We start from the raw sequence: 20970 nt of genomic DNA on the forward strand, positions 1-20970 counted from the left end.
AAATAATTCTGAATTGTATTTTATTTATTTTAATTGACCATCAGTTGTTGAGTATATTCAGACACTGGTACATTATTATAATGCATGTGGAAATTTTCGTTATCTGGACCTCCTTAAATTTTAATTGAATGCCGCTGACCTAAAGGGGCATTCATTCAGTCTAACTCTTCCTTGTTGGATCTAATGAATGAATAAACACTTTTCAAGGAAACAGATTCTTTAGTGTTCCTTTCTTTGCTTTTCAACCATGATCTATGTGCCTTCTTCAAGATGGATTTGAAGAAGGAGACAGCTCTTTCACTGTTTTAGTTTTTGCATGCTCTAATACATATGAACACATCAAATTCAACATGTACTAGCATCTTGTGATAATCCCTAGTCATAGGAGTGGAGTACACCTTTCACCTTTCATTTTAGGGTTAAGAATAGAGCATCTCGAATAGTGCCCTGCTTGATGAGGACGTATAAAAACCTGAAGTTTTCATGAGACAGCTGGGGAGTTGGCCTTTTGATAATCATTTGTTAGTAACTGGGCCCATTTGGCAAATGTGACAGCAAGTCAGTCTCTTGAGGATGTGCTGTCGGATCTCATTGGTCCTGATGCCGTAGACAACTGGGTTGAAACAGCTTGGAAAAAGCAGGTACATGGTGCTGAAGAAAACTCGACTGGCTGCAGGGAGGCCGTTTCTGATCCGATATGACAGGAAAGCAGTCAGAGCCAGAATGAGGCTGACTGTGATGACCATGATGTGAGTGATGCAGGTGTGAAGTGCTTTTACACCTGACCTGCTGGACTTCAGCACAGAGCTGAATATCACCACATAGGAGGCAGTGATGAAGACAAAGTCAAGAACAGGAATGAGAAACACGGCCATCAAACCCACGAGGTTATTGATGGTGGTGCTTCCACAGGCCAGCTCCACCAAGGCCATGTGCTCACAGAAACAGTGGTTTATCACATTTCTCAAACAGAATGGCAATTTTCCAGCCAGACATACAAGGAGTGTGATCATGAGAACATTTCTGACAACAAGTGGTATTAAAAATGCAATGAATCTCGATAAGATCATGTGATTGTGGTAGTAAAGGGGTGTGCAGATGGCAAAGTAGCGATCCAGAGCCATCCATACCAGCAGAGTGGACTGAAAAGTTCCAAAAAAGTGGATTAAGTGCATCTGAACAAGGCAGCCGATGAGAGAGATCCCCCTCCAGTCAAACAGGAAGCTCAGCAGCATGTGGGGAACAAAGAATACAGGGAGGCTGAGGTCAATGCACGCCATGCTGGCAATGAGGATGTACATCGGCGAGTGGAGGCTTCTCTGTGAAACGATCACGTACACCAGCAGGGAGTTAGCAAACAGTGACACAACAAACATGAAGGAGAACGGGATGAAGAGGAACGGCCTCAGCTCTCCGAGTTCACTAAAGCCATCCAGGGTAAAATGTGTGTGCAAAGAGACGTTCTCCATGCTCCCTCTTTCCTAAAAGGTTTTCCGTTCAACCAGCCTGAAAAGAAAGAGAAAGAAACCTTTAACCTCCACCGGTTACTTAAACCTCCATTTGGTGATATACAAATAAAACTGAACTGAGTGTATTTAGACAACATTAAAGAGCAAACAGCATCACTGAGATATTAAATGATGTCAGTGATGATCTATTAATACTCCACACTACAACACACATCCTGTATGAAACTCTTCAAGTTGTTAAGATGAATCATTAGTTATGTTGTGTTGCTCCATGTGCTAAGTGATGTCCAGGTCCAGTTGTCTGCTCTGTAACATACATTGTGTAAGACATGGTAGCAGTGAATCATTTCCTCTTGCTGAGCTTTGTCCACTGACAGGGAAAACAGAAATATTCGAGGGGAAGCACGGAGGCCTACTTCACAATGGCTAGGTTTTACTTGAAAACAACCTGAAAACAGCAGCATTCAAAACATTTTTAAGCAAATTCTTAACATGAAATATTGTCAGCACCATAGTGAAAAGAGAGCTGAGCTCGAAGAGAGACAAACCTTAAGCAGACATGAACTCAGCCAGTGCAGTGAGATAACTTCTTGTCTGCTTAACAGCAAATACCTGCCAGAGAAGAAATATAAGAAATGAATGGCATGAAACATTTCTATAACGAGACGTGAGAGGGCTGGACCAGGTGACCCTGAATCCTCCCTTAGTTATGCTGCAATAGACGTAGGCTGCCGGGGATTCCCATGATGCATTGAGTTTTTCCTTTCCAGTCACCTTTCTCACTCACTATGTGTTAACAGACCTCTCTGCATTGAATCATACCTGTTATTAACCTCTGTCTCTCTTCCACAGCATGTCTGTATCCTGGCTTCCTTCTCTCACCCCAACCAATCACAGCAGATGGCCCCGCCCCTCCCTGAGCCTGGTTCTGCTGGAGGTTTCTTCCTGTTAAAAGGGAGTTTTTCCTTCCCACTGTCGCCAAAGTGCTGCTCATAGGGGGTGTGGCTTTGTAGGCTCCAGCCAGGTTGGAATACACATGGTCTAAAGTCTTGTCTCCTCTGGTGTGGCAGGAGACATGTTGGTGGAATCTGGGGAGGACTGTCTTTAAGTTGGTGTGGCCAGCACCCCTATGGGGCTGTTTGAAGCAAATCATATGCCCTTTGGACTACAGAATGCTCCCTCCTCCTTTCAGAGACTCATGACCTGCTGCTTTGGTGATATGAACTTCACCCACCTTCTAATCTATCTTGATGACCTCATCATATTCTCCAAAACCTTTGATGAGTATCTGGAAAGACTGCAGCTGGTGTTCGATCGGCTTCGGGAACATGGCGTGAAGTTAAAGCCTTCTAAGTGCCAGCCTGTGAGAAAGGAGGTTCAGTATTTGGGTCACTTCGTGTCTGCTGAGGGGATCTGGACAGACCCAGAGAATATCAGCAGGGTGAAAAATGGCAGTGGTTTGCATCATATCTATCTAATAGACTCCGATTTGTTCATGTAAATGGAGAGTCCTCTTGTCATGTTTGGTGCTGTGGCAGGCATGATGTAGGACCCAAATGCAGGCTCATAAACAGAAAAGTAAACTCAAAGAGCTTTAGTGCTGCACATGCAAGAGCCAAATATAAAAGTGCTAACCCAAACTAGAAACATGGAACTAAAATTAGGAAACTCGGAAAATTACAACGGACAGAGGAAAACACAGGGCTTATATACACACCTCTACCACTCAGTAGTGAGGGAATAGGAAGCAGGAGAGAAACACAGCTAGGACTAATCTGATGTAACAAAGTGAGGAGGAAGCAAAACTGAAAACCCAGGACACAAGACCTTCAAAGTAAAACAGGAAATACAAGATAGGCACAGAGAAACCAACTAAACAAGGAGACACAGCACACAGGGAAGACAGAGTGAACATGAATCACAGAGACAAGAGTACCAAATGAGACATGGAGACATGTCTAACTGGGGAAACGCAGCAGCTCAAATGGAGACTCATACACCAGCATTTCACCCACATTTGCAACTAAAACAGACCTGCAATACAAACTTATTCGGGAGCAGTGTGTGAATAGAAAGTCTGACAATATTGAGCCCACACCCCCCAGTTTTTAACAAAAAGACTGATTACACAACAACAGCAGTGATGGTGACACTGGCACAGTTTAACGTTGAGGCGGAGTCTGTTTATGCACCATGACGAGTAAAGAGGCGGAGCTGTTACTGGTTGAGTGAAAGAAAACAGTCACAGTCCCTGTGATCACCATTCAAATCTTTACTGGGTAAAAGCTTGTGTGAGTCCATCAACAAAGCCCCTGATCAACAAACTCTGACATGAAGAAAAGCGAACTCTGTAGCTGCTCCATCCACTGCTGTTCATTTTACAAATAATCTGCAGCAAAGCTCCAGAAGTTGTATTATAGGGAGCCCCGCAGGGGACATGGGAGAAAAAAAAATTAAGACGGACTTTTGCGAGATCTCGCAAAAGTTTTAGCCGCATTCTTCGGAGGCCACCAGCTCGAAGTCGACCGGGAGGTCAAGGCACGATGTGCCGCGAGAGCGGTGTTCCTCCTGGCTGTAGTAGGTCTCGACCTCCCGTTAGCTTCGAGCTAGTGGGTGTCAGATCTCCAAAAACGTCAGAGCACTTTTGCAAATATGTGATGTCTTGTAAACCGAGCAGGTATCTGACGTTTACACAACTACATTCACCCCTCAAAATATCTTAAAAGTGTATTTTGTGACCCAGAAAGAGTAATATCACAACTAAGTAGCTGCCGCCATTGTTGGAATTCAACTTTTGCGAGATCCCGAGTTAGTTTTGCGAGATCTCACAAAAGTTTTGCGAGATCCCGAGTTTGTTTTGCGAGATCTCACAAAAGTTTTGCGAGATCCCGAGTTTGTTTTGCGAGATCCCGAGTTTGTTTTGCGAGATCCCGTTGCGAGACCGAGTTTGTTTTGCGAGATCCCGAGTATAGTTTTGCGAGATCTCCAAAGTTGGAGATCGTTAGTTTTGCGAGATCTCGAAAAGTTTTGCGAGATCCCGAGTTTGTTTTGCGAGATCCGAGTTTGTTTTGCGAGATCCGAGTTTGTTTTGCGAGATCTCGGAAAAGTTTTGCGAGATCCCTCGAGTTTTGCGAGATCCTGAGTTTGTTCTGCGAGATCCGAGTTTGTTGCGAGATCTGAGTTTAGTTTTGCGAGATCCTCGAGTTTTTTTTGCGAGATCTCGGAAAAGTTTTGCGAGATCCTGAGTTTGTTTTGCGAGATCCCTGAGTTTGTTTTGCGAGATCTCGGAAAAGTTTTGCGAGATCCCTTAGTTTGTTTTGCGAGATCCTGAGTTTGTTCTGCGAGATCTCCTTTTGCGGTAGATTATTTGCGAGATCTCGGAAAAGTTTTGCGAGATCCCGAGTTTGTTTTGCGAGATCTCAGGCAGACCCATGTTTTGCGAGATCCGAGTTTGTTTGATCGTGTTGCAGATGAATTTCGATCCGTTGTTTGAGAAGTTTTGAGATCCGTTTGTTTTGCGAGATCCCGAGTTTGTTTTGCGAGATCTCGGAAAAGTTTTGCGAGATCCTGAGTTTGTTTTGCGAGATCCCGAGTTTGTTTTGCGAGATCTCGGAAAACAAACTCGGGATCTCGCAAAAGTCCGTCTTAATTTTTTTTTCTCCCAAGTCCCCTGCGGGGCTCCGTAGTATTAAAATACATGAATGAATTGATAACTTAGTCCGATGCATGTTTAAATTACACAGCCTAATGAAGCCTGAAGGACGCTGTCCAATTTTACATGGAAGCCATCAAGGGGGAGCCTAAAGGGGGGCATGCGGTGTACTAGACCATATTTCTTTCAAGGTTTTCATAACATTTTTTTTTAGATTGAAGGTGAAATTCTATTAAATAGTATCTAAATTAAATTGTGGTAATATTTAAAAATATAAAAATTAAAGCTTTTTTCAAAATCTAATAAAGCCATTAAAAATGTACACGGGCCAGTAAAACTCTGAGTCACTGACCTGAGGGATTTTAGGTTGGAAACAGAATTATTGTTAATGTTAATGAAGGTATACATCATCATAACATTTGTTTTCAGCATCAAAGCACAGGGCAAACTTCACAATGCTGACACACTCGCTTTTCTTCATTGCAGCCATCACATTCTCCTTTAAAGGACACGAACAGACTCAAACTCATTTATTCAGGCACACATTTAAACAAGCATGCACACATGTAAGAACACAGAGTAAAGATTCATTTGTTATGCCTTAGTCTAGGCTGCACATTTATCTTATCTTATTTGACCCTACTTGAAAGTATTTATATATTTTTGCATTTAAGAAAATCTTTTATTTAAAAAATTGAATCTAATAATGACATGTGAATCCAAATGGTTTGTTTTGTTTCTTTTTGACAAATGAGCAGTTAATTTTGAAAGACCTGTATTTTTTTTTAAATCAATCAATTACTAAAATAATCGATAACTGCAGTCCTACTATGAACCACTAAAAATATTTTTAAGAAAGCACAGTAAAATGTAGGACGACGACCATGCAACATTCAGCATTTATTTGTTTGTTTGTCTGCCAATAATAAGACATGAATATTAATCAGTGTGACCTTTCATAATGAGGTCACACTGCTGTGGGCGTCTTCTAAACGTTTTAAAGAAGCCTAAGCAGAGTTTCAGCGGCTCCAGCAGGCTGAAGCTGACTCAGACTCACTGAACGTTTCAGGCTTCGAGTTGTAAGTTGTGACTGGTTGTTGTTTCAAATTGGGCTTCAAATTTTAGTTCTACGTCATGCAAAACCAACACAAGTTTGAAAGAACTGCCTCACAGCTTCCAGTCAAGTCAACACCAAAATGCAAAGAACTGTTTTTTCGTGTGAACAATAGTAACTGAATGAAAACAAGGCTCATGAAAAATTCCACACACCTTCCAGATTTCATACTTGGTGCCTACTTTGACGGTGGGACTTTCAGGTACTTATATTTCATTATTGTCATGTCTCTGTATGTGTTTATATTTGGATCTAATGTCCTGCTGATTGTGGTTATCTGTGTGAACAGAAGCTTACATGAACCTATGTACATGTTTCTGTGCAGCCTGTTTGTGAATGAGCTGTATGGTAGTACAGGGCTGTTTCCGTCCCTCCTGGTTCAGATCCTCTCTGATGTTCACACTGTTTCTGCTCCTCTCTGCTTCCTGCAGGTTTTCTCTGTCTACTCTTATGGAAGTATAGAGTTTTTAAACTTAGCAGTCATGTCGTATGACAGGTATCTTGCTATCTGTTGTCCTCTGCAATACAACGAACTGATGACATCTAACAAAGTTACTAAACTCATTGTAGCGGTATGGTCACCACCACTTCTTGTGAATTTCCTGACACTGCCTTTGATCGTTCCTTTAAAACGGTGTGGAAACATTATAAACAAAGTGTACTGTGACAACCATTCCATCGTGAAGCTGGCCTGCTCTGACACCACACTGAATAACATCTATGGACTCACTGTTAGTGCCTTGTCAGTCTTTGGGCCTTTAATTGTAATCCTGTACACCTACACGCGGATCCTCAAAGTCTGTTTTTCTGGATCCAAACAGACTCGACAGAAAGCCGTCAGCACCTGCACGCCTCACCTCGCTTCTCTGCTCAACTTCTCCTTTGGAGCCTGCTTTGAAATACTGCAGAGCAGATTTAACATGAACAGTTCGCCAAATATGTTGAGGATATTTCTATCACTTTACTTTCTGACATGCCCACCGCTCTTCAACCCTTTAATGTATGGACTGAATCTCTCCAAAATCCGTGTAACATGTAAAAATCTTATAACACATATAATTTGTTAGTATGAACTAATACATTTTGAGATTTTTCTTTATGTTATTGGACCATTTTATCTAACTGTGTAAGTATATAGTGTATTATAGTATATAATATACTATTATAAGTGCTATTAGTATATTTACTCATACTGAACTCCAACCTGATTTAGTTTTGTTAATACAAACTCAGAATTTATTGTACTAAAGTGAAGCTGTATGAAACTTCTGTGTATAACTTTAAATTGTTTATAGGGTCAACAAAATTTAAAAGCATTTTTTTCAGTCCTGGTGACACATTTTTAAAAGATATATTTTTACAAAATGACTCCTGAGTTCATCAAAATATATTTTAAACCTATATTAAAATGTACGTTTTCTCCTTTAATCCTTCCTGTCGTGTTCGATTTACAACTTAAAACACTCATAAATATTGTGTTTTACATCTGATTGCCCCAAGGCCTTATGACATCCTCCACACTATGCACTTGAACATATAAAAGTGATCAGCACCTCTTTCAGTGAATTTTGAGTGTTTTAATCAACTTTGTTACACCTGTGGTGTTCCCAGTCAAAAGTGATCGCAATAGGAAATGAATGGGAATGAATGGGAGTGGACAGTCAGAGGAGAAAAAGAACGTTGGATTTTCATGAGTAAAGCTGCACTACCACTGGCATCTGGGGAAGAGAACAGGGTCTTTGGGACTTTTTCACATTTAGAACTGTTTTTGGGGCACTGTAAATAAAATGTACTGTGTCCAGTCAATGAGAGACCGATGCCTGGGTCCTTTCTTCCCGCTAACCTTGACATTTCAGGGCTCTAGAGTGAGACCAATTTTTCAATGGTGCGACTAAAAAACATCCTAGTTCGCACCGGTGAGACCAACTGTTTGAGTAAAGAAAAAAAAAAGGAAAAGTTTCCGCAACTCTGAAAGTCTCCGTGTGGTCAACCACAGACACACATTATGCCCCTATCGTGGTCTAAACCAATCAGATATAGTCAAGGGCGGGACCTCTCTGATTGGCTGTGGTCCAGTTGAAAGTGCAGGTGGATAGAGAGAGGTGAGTAGCTTGAATGAAGCGATAAAGCTCAAAAACTATTTCAACGACCACCAAACAGCAAATAAGAGCAGGTAAACGGGTTCCACACAAAGACGTAAACACAGAGCGGACCGACGCCTCAGAATCAGCGTTCTCTTTCTCGGCTTTCTCACCTGACGGACCGTACACGGACACGCCGTCGGGGCTGAAAGCCGACAGCTCACTGATTCTGATGTGTCGGCGGGTCCGCACTTTGTGTTTCCGTCTTTTTTGCGCTAGAAAAGTGCACATGTAAAACTGCGGTTTTAAGTGACGCGGTTGAAAAACAAGTTGGCAAACAGTTGGTCTAGAGCCCTGCATTTGAGCCACATGTTCAAAAATGAGGAAAAGTTTAGTATGAAGTTTTAATAGTAGTAGTATAAGCTTTGCTCAGTAATTGAGCATTCCTGATGAACCTCTTTCTACACAATCATGTTTAACCAGTTCAGCCATGAGCTCATAACCCCCCCGCCCACACAGGAAAGACATTGAATAAAATATTTCTGGTGGCCTTCAGTGGATAAAGATGTGTGTCATGAACCAACAGGTTCGCCCAGGAAAGTGGACCCAAAAGTGCAGACAAACACGGGCGAGGAATGCTTACAGTGACATTTATTTAAAAAAGGTGGTCTAAAGTGACGAGGGGGCCCAAAAAGGCTGGTTGCAGGAACGAGGAAGAGGTCAGAGAGCCGAGGGAATATTCTGTAACAGAGGGAGAGGTAGTTAAAATCGGAAGAGAAAACTAGAGCTTAATAACTAGAAACTGGAGAATAGTTCGCTTTACTGTGCCAGTCTGGGTTAGTATCACTGAGGGGAGGGGAGAGAGGTCCGTGGAAAGCATCTGGAGGCTCTCAAGCTGAAGCGTGGAGGTTAGAGAGCAGGCGGGCGAGCAGGCTGGGAGACAGGGACTGTCCCAGTAAGGTGAAGCCAGGGTTGAAAGTCCGCTGAATGAAGGGAAGACAGGAATTACTCCAAGAGATAAATCACACAAGGAAAACCACAAAGGGAAACGTCATTTACCACCGAGAAGAGTAGAACAAACTGGCGAGGAGGAGCCGGTTGAGTCAGCTGAAGTAGGTCTCCCACTGATTGCTCGCAGCCGAGGCTCAGTTGAAGCACTGAAAGGGATGGCTCAGCAGCCACAGAAGGAAACCCCCTCCATGTACTCCCACGGACCATGACAGCGTGAGAGAATATGTTTCAGCCTGCACCACTTGTGCCCAAATTAAGCGCCAAGCTCAACCATCTTGTGGTCTCCCGCAGCCACTCACAGTCCCACGCAGGCCCTGGTCTCACGTCACACTTGACTTTGTGACCAGTTTACCTCCTTCAAATGGCAAGATAGTAATTCTCGATATAGTTGACATGTTTTTCAAGGCCGGTGATTTCCTAGCCCTACAAAAGATTCCCACAGCTACAAAGACAGCTAATCTTATGGTGGAACATGTTTTGGTGCTCCATGAACTCCCTTTAAAAATGGTGTCAGATCGTGGTCCCCAGTTGGGGTCTCAAGTGTGGAGGACTTTCTGTAGCACGCTGGGCGCTAAGGTTCGTTTGAGCTCTGTGCTCTATCCCATAATCCTCCTTCTAACACACGTGCCCAGGGTAGACTATGTCTTTTTGAAGCCTCCCTCGAGTACCAGACTTCATGTTTCCAGCTGTGGAGCAGGACCTGGGCTTTCCCTCCATCCATCATCTACAAAAGATTAACTGAGTATGGGAATGCACCAGGGTAGGGCTGCTCGATATAACGATTTAAATCGGATGATGATATAAAAATGTCTATCGTTTCATTTCACGCTAACGTTTGTTTCGTGGTGTCGCAAAATAAGCTGTTTACGGCAATATTTGTTCATGGTTTTGATGGTCACTGTAGTTATTATTATTAATTTCTTAAAGTTCTCTCTTTCTCTTATATTTTATATAACCACTACGGACGCACAAGCACCTGTTTTTATGCGTTGTGGTTAGCAACAACGATGGTAGCACCATCACGTGTCCGCTTGTTTATGTTCCACATAAACCTTTCACAATAAAGCTCAAGATCCTGTTGAGACTTTTCAAAATAAACTGAATCACGTGAAAGAGCAGATTATTTACGGATGAGAAGAAAAAAGAGCCGCCAGGTGCTAAAAAATAAACCTTAGACTCAAACGTTAGAACAGGCTTTTCCCCGCAGCACGCCGTGTAATAAATACTCACAAAGAAAACGGCGCCGTTACAACTTATGTCTAAAAATGTATCGTTTCATGCATCGGTTAAAACACTCGACTCCAGCTACATGACGCGCAGCTGGAAACACTTCACGCAAGTCGAGCTGCCCGAGATTCACAGACTTTACAGAAAATAGTTACATTTTTGTGATTTATCGTTATCGGGATGATAGACGTCTTATATCGGGATATGAGATTTTGGTCATATCGCACAGCCCTACACCAGGGTACTGTGGCAACGCACGGCTCAGCAGAACCATTACCTGCCAGATCGGAGGGACCCTGGCCTCATGGTACACCCTGAGGTGACCCTGAATCCTCCCTTAGTTATGCTGCAATAGACGTAGGCTGCCGGGGATTCCCATGATGCATTGAGTTTTTCCTTTCCAGTCACCTTTCTCACTCACTATGTATTAACAGACCTCTCTGCATTGAATCATATCTGTTATTAACCTCTGTCTCTCTTCCACAGCATGTCTTTATCCTGTCTTCCTTCTCTCACCCCAACCAATCACAGCAGATGGCCCCGCCCCTCCCTGAGCCTGGTTCTGCGGAGGTTTCTTCCTGTTAAAAGGGAGTTTTTCCTTCCCACTGTCGCCAAAGTGCTGCTCATAGGGGGTCATATGCAGTGTTGGGGAGTAACAGAATACATGTACCGCCGTTACGTATTTAAAATACAAAATATGAGTAACTGTATTCCGTTACAGTTACCGTTTAAAAAGGTGGTATTCAGAATACAGTTACTTTGTTGAAATAAATGGATTACACTGCGGTACTTTCCTGTTTCATTTTGTCGCGGGTCAGGACTGTTTGGGTTTTGTTTGACAGCTACGTTCTGTTGTTCCAGGCGGCAGCGTTACGGTTGCCATGGTTACAGGGCGACGCTCTCTCTCTCTCTGCGACTGTGTGTTTCCTGGGTGAGAGAGCGCCTTTTCGTTGTTGTTGTTGTTGTGCTAAGCTAACAGGCAGAATGCTACAAGCATAGCTCTAAAGAATGTAGCATCATGGGCAGTGTAGTCCGTGCTGCAGGGAGAATGGACTGCCATACACGTTATGGTCTGTGAGCGAGGAGGGAGAAAAAGGGGAGTGGAAAGGTACGAGTTGTCATCGAGGAAAAACGGGAGCTGGAAGCATGTAAATATAATAATAACCACTGCAGCCAAGAAGAGAGCCTGACGAGCCCAGTTGTAAGTAAGCTATTAAGACTCGACTGTACACCGTGTTCGTGTTTTCCTCCGAAAACAATAAGTTCCGTTGGAGCAGCCTTTCAACGCCTCTCTCTGTCTCTCGCAAGAAAAGTTGACCCACACAACAAAGTAAAGCTATTTTTCGGCTACGAGCCGACAGGGACCCCGCCGTATTAGTCAGAGGTCCCTTTACTACAGTTCGGAGTCGCGGACCTTCAGTAATAGTAATAAATCACACAGCAATAGTACATTCACGTTGTTGTAAAAAGCATGATAATATATTAAGTAATCCAAAGTATTCAGAATACGTTGCTGTCATTGAGTAACGTAACGGAATACGTTACAGAATACATTTTGGGGCATGTAATCTGTAATCTGTAATGGAATACATTTTAAAAGTAACCTTCCCAACCCTGGTCATATGATTGTTGGGTTTTTCTCTGTATCTATGAAGCGCCTTGAGGCGACTTATGTTGTGATTTGGCGCTATATAAATAAAATTGAATTGAAATTGAATTGAATGGTACACACAGTGTCAGAAGGTCTGGATGTCTGCAAAGGTTATCACTTTAAATCTATTTTCTAGGAAATTAGCCCTCCGGCTCATATGAAACATCAGTGCTTAGTCCTACAGCGTTTAGTCTCAAACTGACTGCGTCTCTGAAATTCGTCCTACAGTCCACATGTCCCAGATTAAGCCTTTCAGGTGCTCTTCCCTTACAGTCATCTTCTTGTGCATTAATCCTTTGCACTCACAGTTTTTTTTGAAGAGTTTTTACAAGAATTAGCTTATTCCTCCACAGTGTGTGACAAAATCATGCTTTACAAAGGAGTTTTCTTTCTCTAGGCAATATCAAAGCAAGTTGCTTAACTGCAATTAAAAAAAAAAAAGAGTCCTGTAAGACTTTCTGTATTTTTTTTACATGTATGACCAAAAATACTCTTTGATTTTCAAATGGTAAATGTACTGCCTCTTATACAGCCCCTTTGTACTCTAACTAAGCCCACAAAGGGTTTTACACAACTTGCCTCATTCAGTCATGAACACCTATTCACACAAGCACCTCTTTCTATGTTCTTTCTATCATAAGCGAGTTCTGACATTTCCACCAGTCTTGAAATAGACAAAAACAGAACTGAATGAAAGCATGCACACTTAGACATTTATTGGGGAAGATGATGTGATATTATATGATAGAATAATAATAATATAATATATATTATTATCTGTAAGTGAGCTCATCCATCTATTAAACATTCTCACAATAGCTCCTGCACATAATCTTTAGCACACTGCAGATGGACAGAGGGCAGACAGTGTTCTTTGTCCAGAGACATTGCTTTCTCCATACAGCACTGCCATGGACACCAGTGCTGTTCAGATCTCTCTTAAAGCTGGATCTATGAACAGTGGGCAAGAGGGAGGCCTTATCTTCTTAGGAATTACTCAAGGTTCGTCTTTACATCCACCAGGTGACTGGAAACCCTTCTGAGAATTTGATTACCATTTTTTAAACACCCCAATACAAAATCTTCTCACATTTGAAAATGTAATATCATCTACTTTTGTAAACTTTCCCTATTAAGCAGACAGTTAAGAGTGACACTAGTGGATGTTGAGAGATTAAGGAGTGAACATTCAGGATGAGACTAGCAATGATGTAACCACAGACTGAGTTAAATGCAGCTGTGAGTTGAGTGTTTAAAGTAGCTACCAGTGGGAGTAAAGGATACTGCTGGTTAGGCCATGATAAAGTTGATAAACAAATGATAAGGTTACTTAGGCAACTAACGCCTCGCATGTTTACTACTAATTGTCAGTCAAAACATGATGAGCAAACAGCAATTTACTTTATGTTTGTATTTTAGAGTTTGTTGCTAAGTCTCTCCTATGAGGATAATGATAGCCTTGAATTTCCTCTTTTTGAATTTCCACTGACTGTGGCTTAAAGTTCAAACTCTTCAAAGATACATTTGCACATTTAAATCCTGTGGAGTAATGCTATGTCCAAGTTACTCAGAAATCAGATTTTTCATAATACGATACATTTTCTCAAAGATTGCCGTGAAGATCTAACTTCATTCAGTGTGCTAAAAATGATCAGGACATGTAAAATACTGATTGCAATGCTGTCTCGTATACTAAAGTACAGACATGGAACATGCATTACGTACTAAATGTACATTAATGGGTAAACTGGGATGACAAAGTACACACAACTATTTTATGTTTGTTATCAGACTTTTACAGATGTTGCGGATTTTGGTCATTTTCAGGCCGTACATCACAGGATTGAAGAGCGGCTGGCATGTAAGAAAATATAATGATAAAAATATGCGCAGCATGTTTGGCACATTTTTCATATTAAATCTGCTCTGTAAAATTTCAAAGCTGGCTCCAAAGGAAAAGTTCAATATGGAAGCCAGGTGAGGCGTGCAGGTACTGATAGCCTTCTGTCTCGTCTGATCAGAACCAGAAAAACAAACCAGCAGAATCTTCATGTAGGTGTAAAGAATGAAAAGCAAAGCACCAAAGATCATGCTAAAAGTAGCAAGGAGGCCATACAAGTTGATCACCGTGGTGTCTGAACATGCCAACTTCACAACAGAGTGTGTGTCACAGTATACTTTATAAATTGTGTTTCCACACAGCTGCAAACGTGAGGTCAAATATAATAAGGGAGCCATTGCAAAACAAGGATAGAACCACGTTGCAGCTATAAGTATGGCGATTTTTTTTGATGTCATATGTGTGTTGTATTGCAGAGGACAGCAGATAGCAAGGTACCTGTCATAAGACATGATGGCTAAATTTAAATATTCTACAGCCCCATATATATGAACACAGAAAACCTGCAGGAAACAGATACCGGTAGAAACAGTGTGAACATCAGAGAGGATCTGAACCAGGAGGAGTGGAAACAGCCCTGTACTACCATACAGCTCATTCACAAACAGGCTGCACAGAAACATGTACATAGGTTCATGTAAGCTTCTGTTCACACAGATAACCACAATCAGCAGGACATTGGAACCTACAATGAAAATATATAAAGCAAGAATAACAAAGAAGCACAAGTTAGTTACATGTCCTGTGTCAAAATAGCCAGTAAGGGTGAAAAAGGAGACCTGTGTGGTGTTTATCATGATTGTTCTTTGGATTTAGAACAATTGACTGGTTCATCTAAAAAACTTATTAAACTATCTTTTGTTATAGAAGTGAAAAATTAAATATGTTTAAAGTTGGAGTGAAATGGGCCATCATGCAACCTAAATATCAACTACAAAGGAAGATAAGTGAGTGTAATAACACTGAAGAGTTTCATTTTCAGGCAACTTAAAAAGTAAATAAAGGTTAGTTCAGAAATAAGTCACAAAAGATTTGTGATGTGTGGTTTTGATCATTAGCCTGCTGTGCTTTGGCTCCTGTCCCAAGTGAGCTTAAACTCTACAGGCAGCTTCTTATAAAGCTGCCTGTAGAGAGGGGTGTGTGTCTGTGTGTGTGGGGGGGGGGGGGGCGGGCGTGTTCTCAGAGCGTGTTCTGGGGAGCTTGCAGGAGTGCTCACAGACATATTCAATCTGTCCTTGGCCCACGCTGTGGTACCGGCCTGCTTCAAATCCTCCTCCATCGTCCCGATACCCCAAAACTCCAACCCATCAAGCCTCAACAACTACCACCCAGTAGCACTCACCCCCATCATCACTAAGTGCTTAGAGCAGCTGGTCCTAGCACATAGGGCTGCCACGATTAGTCGACTAGTCACGATTACATCAACTATCAAAATTGTCGACGACTGATTTAATAGTCGACGCGTCGTTTGAAGCTTTGTAAGATCCCAAAAGACGCAGGAATAAGTAGCAGGATTTAGGAGTGTAATAATGGACTGAAACAGAAGATGGCAGCACTGCATGTACAAGGATGCCAGCTGCCGTTAAACCCCGAAGAAGAAGAAGCTGTGTCCCAGAATTCATAGCGCAGCTTCCAACAATGGCGGTAGCTAGTTAGTTTTAATATTACTCTTATTATTCTTTCTGGGTCACAAAATAAACGTTTAACATATTTTCAGGCGAGAATGTAGCTGTGTAAACCTCAAATATCTGCTCAGTTTATCAGGACACCGCATATTTTCAAAAGCGCTCCGACGTTTTCGGAGACGTCTGTTACCCACTAGCTCGATAGCTAGCCGGGGGCTAGGTCACTAGCCGTGAGAACACCGGACTCCCGGCAAATCGTTTTCAAACCCACCGCCGTCTTTCGCTACTCAGGTTAAACATATATAAGTCACTTAGATAACTTAAAAATGTTAGTGTTTGTTTTTTTCAGTATTTTATTTGTTCCTGAGTAAATCGGTTTGGCTGAGATTAAAGTTATAGTTTTTACACAGCTGAATAAACGTCAAGCAGACAGCTGATTATCAGAAGTGTGAGATGCTGGAGAATTTACTCCGGTGTCCTGTTATATTTTAGATAGCAAGGAGTTTATTAAACTTCACCGAAACAATCTGCAAACTTCATTAAAATTTAATAAACTATCATCTTGTCTTTATTTTAGTTAGCACATAAACACTTAAAGCTGTAAGCTAATGATAGTTATATAAGAGCAGATGCTGCTGGTGCAATAAGCTGTACGTTGTACGTCCAATGGATGATGATCTGATTAGTCGACTAATCGCAAAAATAATCGGTGACTAGTCGACTATCAAAATAATCGTTTGTGGCAGCCCTACTAGCACACTTCAAATCCTTTCTCCCCCCCACCCTGGACCCCCACCAATTCGCATACCGCCAGAACAGGAGCACAGAGGATGCAGTCTCCATCGCACTGCACTCTGTCCTCTCACACCTGGACAACAACAACACCTACGCCAGAATGCTGTTTATAGACTTCAGTTCAGCATTCAATACAATCCACCCCTCACAACTCATCAGGAAACTGACAGACCTGGGCATCAGTTCCCTCATCTGCAAATGGTTACTGGACTTCCTGACCAACCGCCCCCAACATGTCCGGCTGGATAACCGCTGCTCATCTACAATCACAATGAACACCGGTGTACCACAAGGCTGTGTGATGAGCCCTTTCCTCTACTCCCTCTTCACCCACGACTGCAGACCTGCTGATGGTTCCAACACCATCATTAAGTTTGCAGATGACACCACGGTGATTGGCCTCATCAGTGACAACGATGAGGCCGCCTACAGGGAGGAGGTGGATCGTCTGGCTGAGTGGTGCGACACAAACAACCTGCTGCTTAACACCGAGAAGACCAAGGAGCTCATCGTGGACTACAGGAGGAATGCTGACCCACATCCACCCATCCACATTAAGGGGACGGCTGTGGAGCGTGTGAGCAGCTTCAAGTTCCTGGGAGTCCACATCTCCGAGGATCTCATCTGGACGACCAACTGCTCCAAGCTGGTCAAGAAGGCTCACCAGCGCCTCTTCTTCTTGAGGACTCTGAGGAAGAACCACCTGTCCTCAGACATCCTGGTGAACTTCTATCGCTGCACCATCGAGAGCATCCTGACCAACTGTATAACAGTCTGGTACGGGAACTGCTCTGCCTCGGACCGGAAGGCGTTGCAGAGGGTCGTGAAAACTGCCCAGCGCATCGCCGGAGCACCACTTCCTGCCATAAAAGACATCTACAGGAAGCGGTGTCTGAAAAGGGCTGGGAAAATCATCAAAGACCCCAGTCACCCATCACATGGACTCTTCACCCTCCTGCCCTCTGGGAGGCGCTACAGGAGCCTCCGGACTAAGACCACCAGGTACCGGAACAGCTTCTTCCCCACAGCTGTCACACTCCTGAACTCTGCCTCCTGTCATCTGACCCATGTTAACACATGCTAACAGTAGTTGGCAGTTGGCAGTAATGTTGTGTTTTACCAGTGAATGTTCAGCACTAACTGCCGTGTGTTGTTTGTGATATTTTGAGAAAATAAATTCACTCAATGATGTGCTTTATTAGTCATTAGCCTAGACGCTAATTAGCGCTAGCTAACCGCTAACGTTAGCTTGTTAGCTTGTTTCGTTCTGCTTTGCTTTGCATAGTAACAGGTCATAGCATCTTCTAATTGTAAGAATGTTTGCTTATATTAGCTCACATGGGATATTTTGTGTTTGTTTACAGTTTTACCATTCATCCATTCATGTATTTCAACAAAGCCATGCTATGCATCCAATCAAATAAATCCACCAGAAAGGAACAACGGTGTGGTTTTTCTACATGGGATGATGGTTGTCTGTCTGCCTAGTTAAGTGCGAGGGCAGAATAGTAAAAAGACTGGCGAAACGGCTACTTCAGGAGGCAGTCTTCCAGACATCTGACCCAGACGCCACTATGCTGTCAGCAGAGGAGGAGCAGCTGGAGGTACGGTCCACCTGCTCTGGATCAACATCCAGATCCCGCAGCTCACTCGCCAAAGCAGCAGTCGAAGCACGGGCAAAGGCCGAAGCAGCACGCGCCAGAGCAGAGTTTACACGACGGGAGATTGAGGTGAAAATGAGGCAAGCAGAGTTAAGTGCTACATTAGAAGCACTAAAAGAAGAAAAGGAAGCAGAAGCTGCGCTCGCTGAAGCCAATGTATTTGAAGCAGCAATAGCAGAGGAGGTAAGCGGGGAAATGTGGTCATCTCGCGTGTCAGAAAAACAATATGGGGAATCACGACAGGGTCAAGAGAACTCACAACCAGCGCTGAACTCTCACGCTCTACTCCAGCTTCCAGCTTCAACCCAGTCATACAGACTACAGAGTTATCTTGGATATTCTTCACCAGAACATTGCAGAGAAGACTTGCCGGACCCTAAATGTCATGGTCCTGGGTCGTTGACCCAGCGTTTTGTGTTTTGTGATTATTTTCCTCTATTCTAGTTATTCTGTGTCCTCCCCTCTTGTGTCTGGTTCGGGTTCTAGATTTCCTGTTTTATTCTGAAGGTCTTTGTCTGTCGGTCATTGTGTTCAGCTTGTCTCCTCCGCTCATCATGTGTATTGGGTTCAGCTGTTCTTCCCTCCTGTGTGTGATTACCCGATTACCTTGTGTGTGTATATTTAGTGGGTGTCGGTCTGTGTTCGTTGTCGGCTCGTCTGCGTTCTATGGTGTTTCGTTCCTGTCTCTGCGTCTCTCTGCCCCGCACCCCTTTTGTATGCTCTCAGGTTTGTCATTTAGTTCTCCCAGTTTAGGTTTCTTCAGTTGTTTTCTCATGCTTCGTTGTCTGTTTCTGCCACTGTCACCTGTAAATAAACCCTCACTCATATCATCAGTCGGCTGCCTGCATTTTGGGTCCTCCTTTTCCTCCAACACCACACGGCTCACCCCGCCAGCCGTGACAGTATGAGCCGACTAAACATGGACCTAGCAGCATCCGCACCCTCCCAGGTGTTTCGGGAGGAATTAATCGACTCTGTCTCACGATTGGTCAATCTGTGGCTTGAACGTGAGGGAGAGGAATTACACCGCGCTGTAGAAGCCAGGCTACAGCAGTTAATCTCTGCTCACCCTTGGCTACTGGACTCTCTTCACCCACTCGCACAAGACTTCATTCTTAACGAACTTCACCTCCACCCTCCAGCCGCTACCGCTTCCCAACCCAACCCGGTGGTGAAGGTTTTGCACGGCCCGCCGGATGTGGAATTGCCCGGCCGATCTGAGCTGTCATTAAAAGGGAAACGGTGATCACGCCGCCGACGCCCATCGCCACAGCTGGACCCCGAGACGTCTGAGTTGCTGGCTGTGGTGAGTAACAGATACAATAATCACGAGCTTTCCAATTTAAGGACTGTTTATTCTGGGGCCGTTTTCTGTGCAGCAAGTGAGGATAATGGTGTTTTCCCTGGCTCGCCTGCAACTGTCATTTACAAGAATGTGTTTCCTGAGACCATAGCCGCCCGGCCTGAAGCCCAGTTAGCCGCCCGGCCTGAAGCCCAGTTAGCCGCCCGGCCTGAAGCTCAGCTCAGTTAGCCGCCCGGCCTGAAGCCCAGTTAGCCGCCCGGCCTGAAGCCAGTTAGCTTCCCAGCCAGAAGCTCAGTTAGCCGCTCAGTCGTCACCTCCATCACATTCAGCCTCACTACCCATAGCCCAGTTACAGTCACAGCCAGACTTATTAGACACTATGTTACAATCCATAGCCCAGTCAATAGCTCAGTTGGTAGAAGACTCATCAGCCTATTATCAGCTCAGCCACCTATTCAGCCATCATCTTCACCAACTCCTCCGGTACAGCAAGCCATGACAGTTCAACCCATACAGGACAGTTCAAAAACTTCTTATTCTAAGCAGAGAGACAAACCACACAATATTGAAAACATTCCTCAAGAGCTGGCCAGTTCTGAGACTGAGATGCACTCCAGGGCCTCCCCAGAGGCTGGGTTTTAGCCCCCAGCAGACTTTGGACCCCTGGAGGTTAAGAAGCCAGCTGAGGACTGCACCCGGCTGTCGCTGCCTGAGCTGAGTCAATGCTCGGTGCAGCTGCAGTCTGCTTTGTGTTTGCCAGAGGCCACCGTGCCTGCAGGTTCTGATCTGTCCCTGCCAGAGGCCCGTGCGCCTGCTGGTTCCGATCTGTTCCTGCTAGAGGCCCGTGTTCCTGCTGGTTCTGTCCTGCGCCTGCCAGAGGTCCCCGCACCTGCTGGTTCTGTCCTGTGTGTTCCTGGGGCCCCTGTGCCCACTGGTTCAATGACTGTCTCCGCTGGAGGGTTCGAGGGACCGTCCGGCCTCCTGCCTCGTCAGCTGGAGGGCCCGAGGAGCCCGTCCAGCCCCAAGACTCGTCAGCTGGAGGTTCAGGAGAACCTAGCCAGCTTCCTGCCTCGTCAGCTGGAGGGCCCGAGGAGCCCGTCCAGCCGCCAGCTGCAGCCTCTTCATCCTCGCCAGCTGCAGCCTCAGCCTCAGCTTCGCCGTCGCCTGGTCCAGCTTCACCCACGCCGTCGCCGGCTCCAGCTCCGGCTTCATCATTGCCGGGTCCAGCTCCGGCTTCATACTCGCCGGGTCCAGCTCCGGCTTCATCCCCGCCTGGTCCAGCCTCCGAGTCAGCTTCACCTTCGCCTGGTCCAGCTTTAGCCACGTCTGGTCCAGCCTCCGCTTCAGCCTCTGCCTTGCCTGGTGCTGCGGGGCACGCAGCCTTTGGGTCCCAAAATGCCGCCTCGACATCGGCGGTCATCTGCCAGGCCGCTTGTTGGGCATCATCGCCACTATGGACGACCTCCCGAACGCCGCCGCCG

At 44.3% G+C, this 20970-nt stretch overlaps 2 protein-coding genes across 2 annotated transcripts; one reads left to right on the forward strand and one right to left on the reverse strand.

Moving 5' to 3' along the window:
• Nucleotides 1–515: 515 nt before the first annotated feature.
• On the reverse strand, nucleotides 516–1469 carry LOC102303348 (olfactory receptor 52K1-like). The gene has a single exon (XM_005929430.1). The coding sequence runs from the start codon at nucleotides 1467–1469 to the stop codon at nucleotides 516–518; it is 954 nt and encodes a 317-aa protein (XP_005929492.1).
• A 4990-nt stretch (nucleotides 1470–6459) lies between these two features.
• Nucleotides 6460–17213, forward strand: LOC102303655 (olfactory receptor 4S2-like; the record flags this gene model as incomplete). Its single annotated transcript, XM_042223950.1, has 2 exons — nucleotides 6460–7263; nucleotides 17181–17213. Coding segments are annotated over exons 1-2 (837 nt in total), but the record flags the coding sequence as incomplete, so codon positions are not given.
• Nucleotides 17214–20970: the final 3757 nt, after the last annotated feature.

This window comes from Haplochromis burtoni, unplaced genomic scaffold, assembly GCF_018398535.1.
Source record: "Haplochromis burtoni strain Fernald_Lab_line unplaced genomic scaffold, NCSU_Asbu1 Contig_123, whole genome shotgun sequence".
NCBI lineage: Eukaryota > Metazoa > Chordata > Actinopteri > Cichliformes > Cichlidae > Haplochromis > Haplochromis burtoni.

Coding starts and splice junctions, on each gene's coding strand:
- LOC102303348 (XM_005929430.1), bottom strand. CDS start 1,469: ATGGAGAACGTCTCTTTGCACACACATTTTACCCTGGATGGCTTTAGT.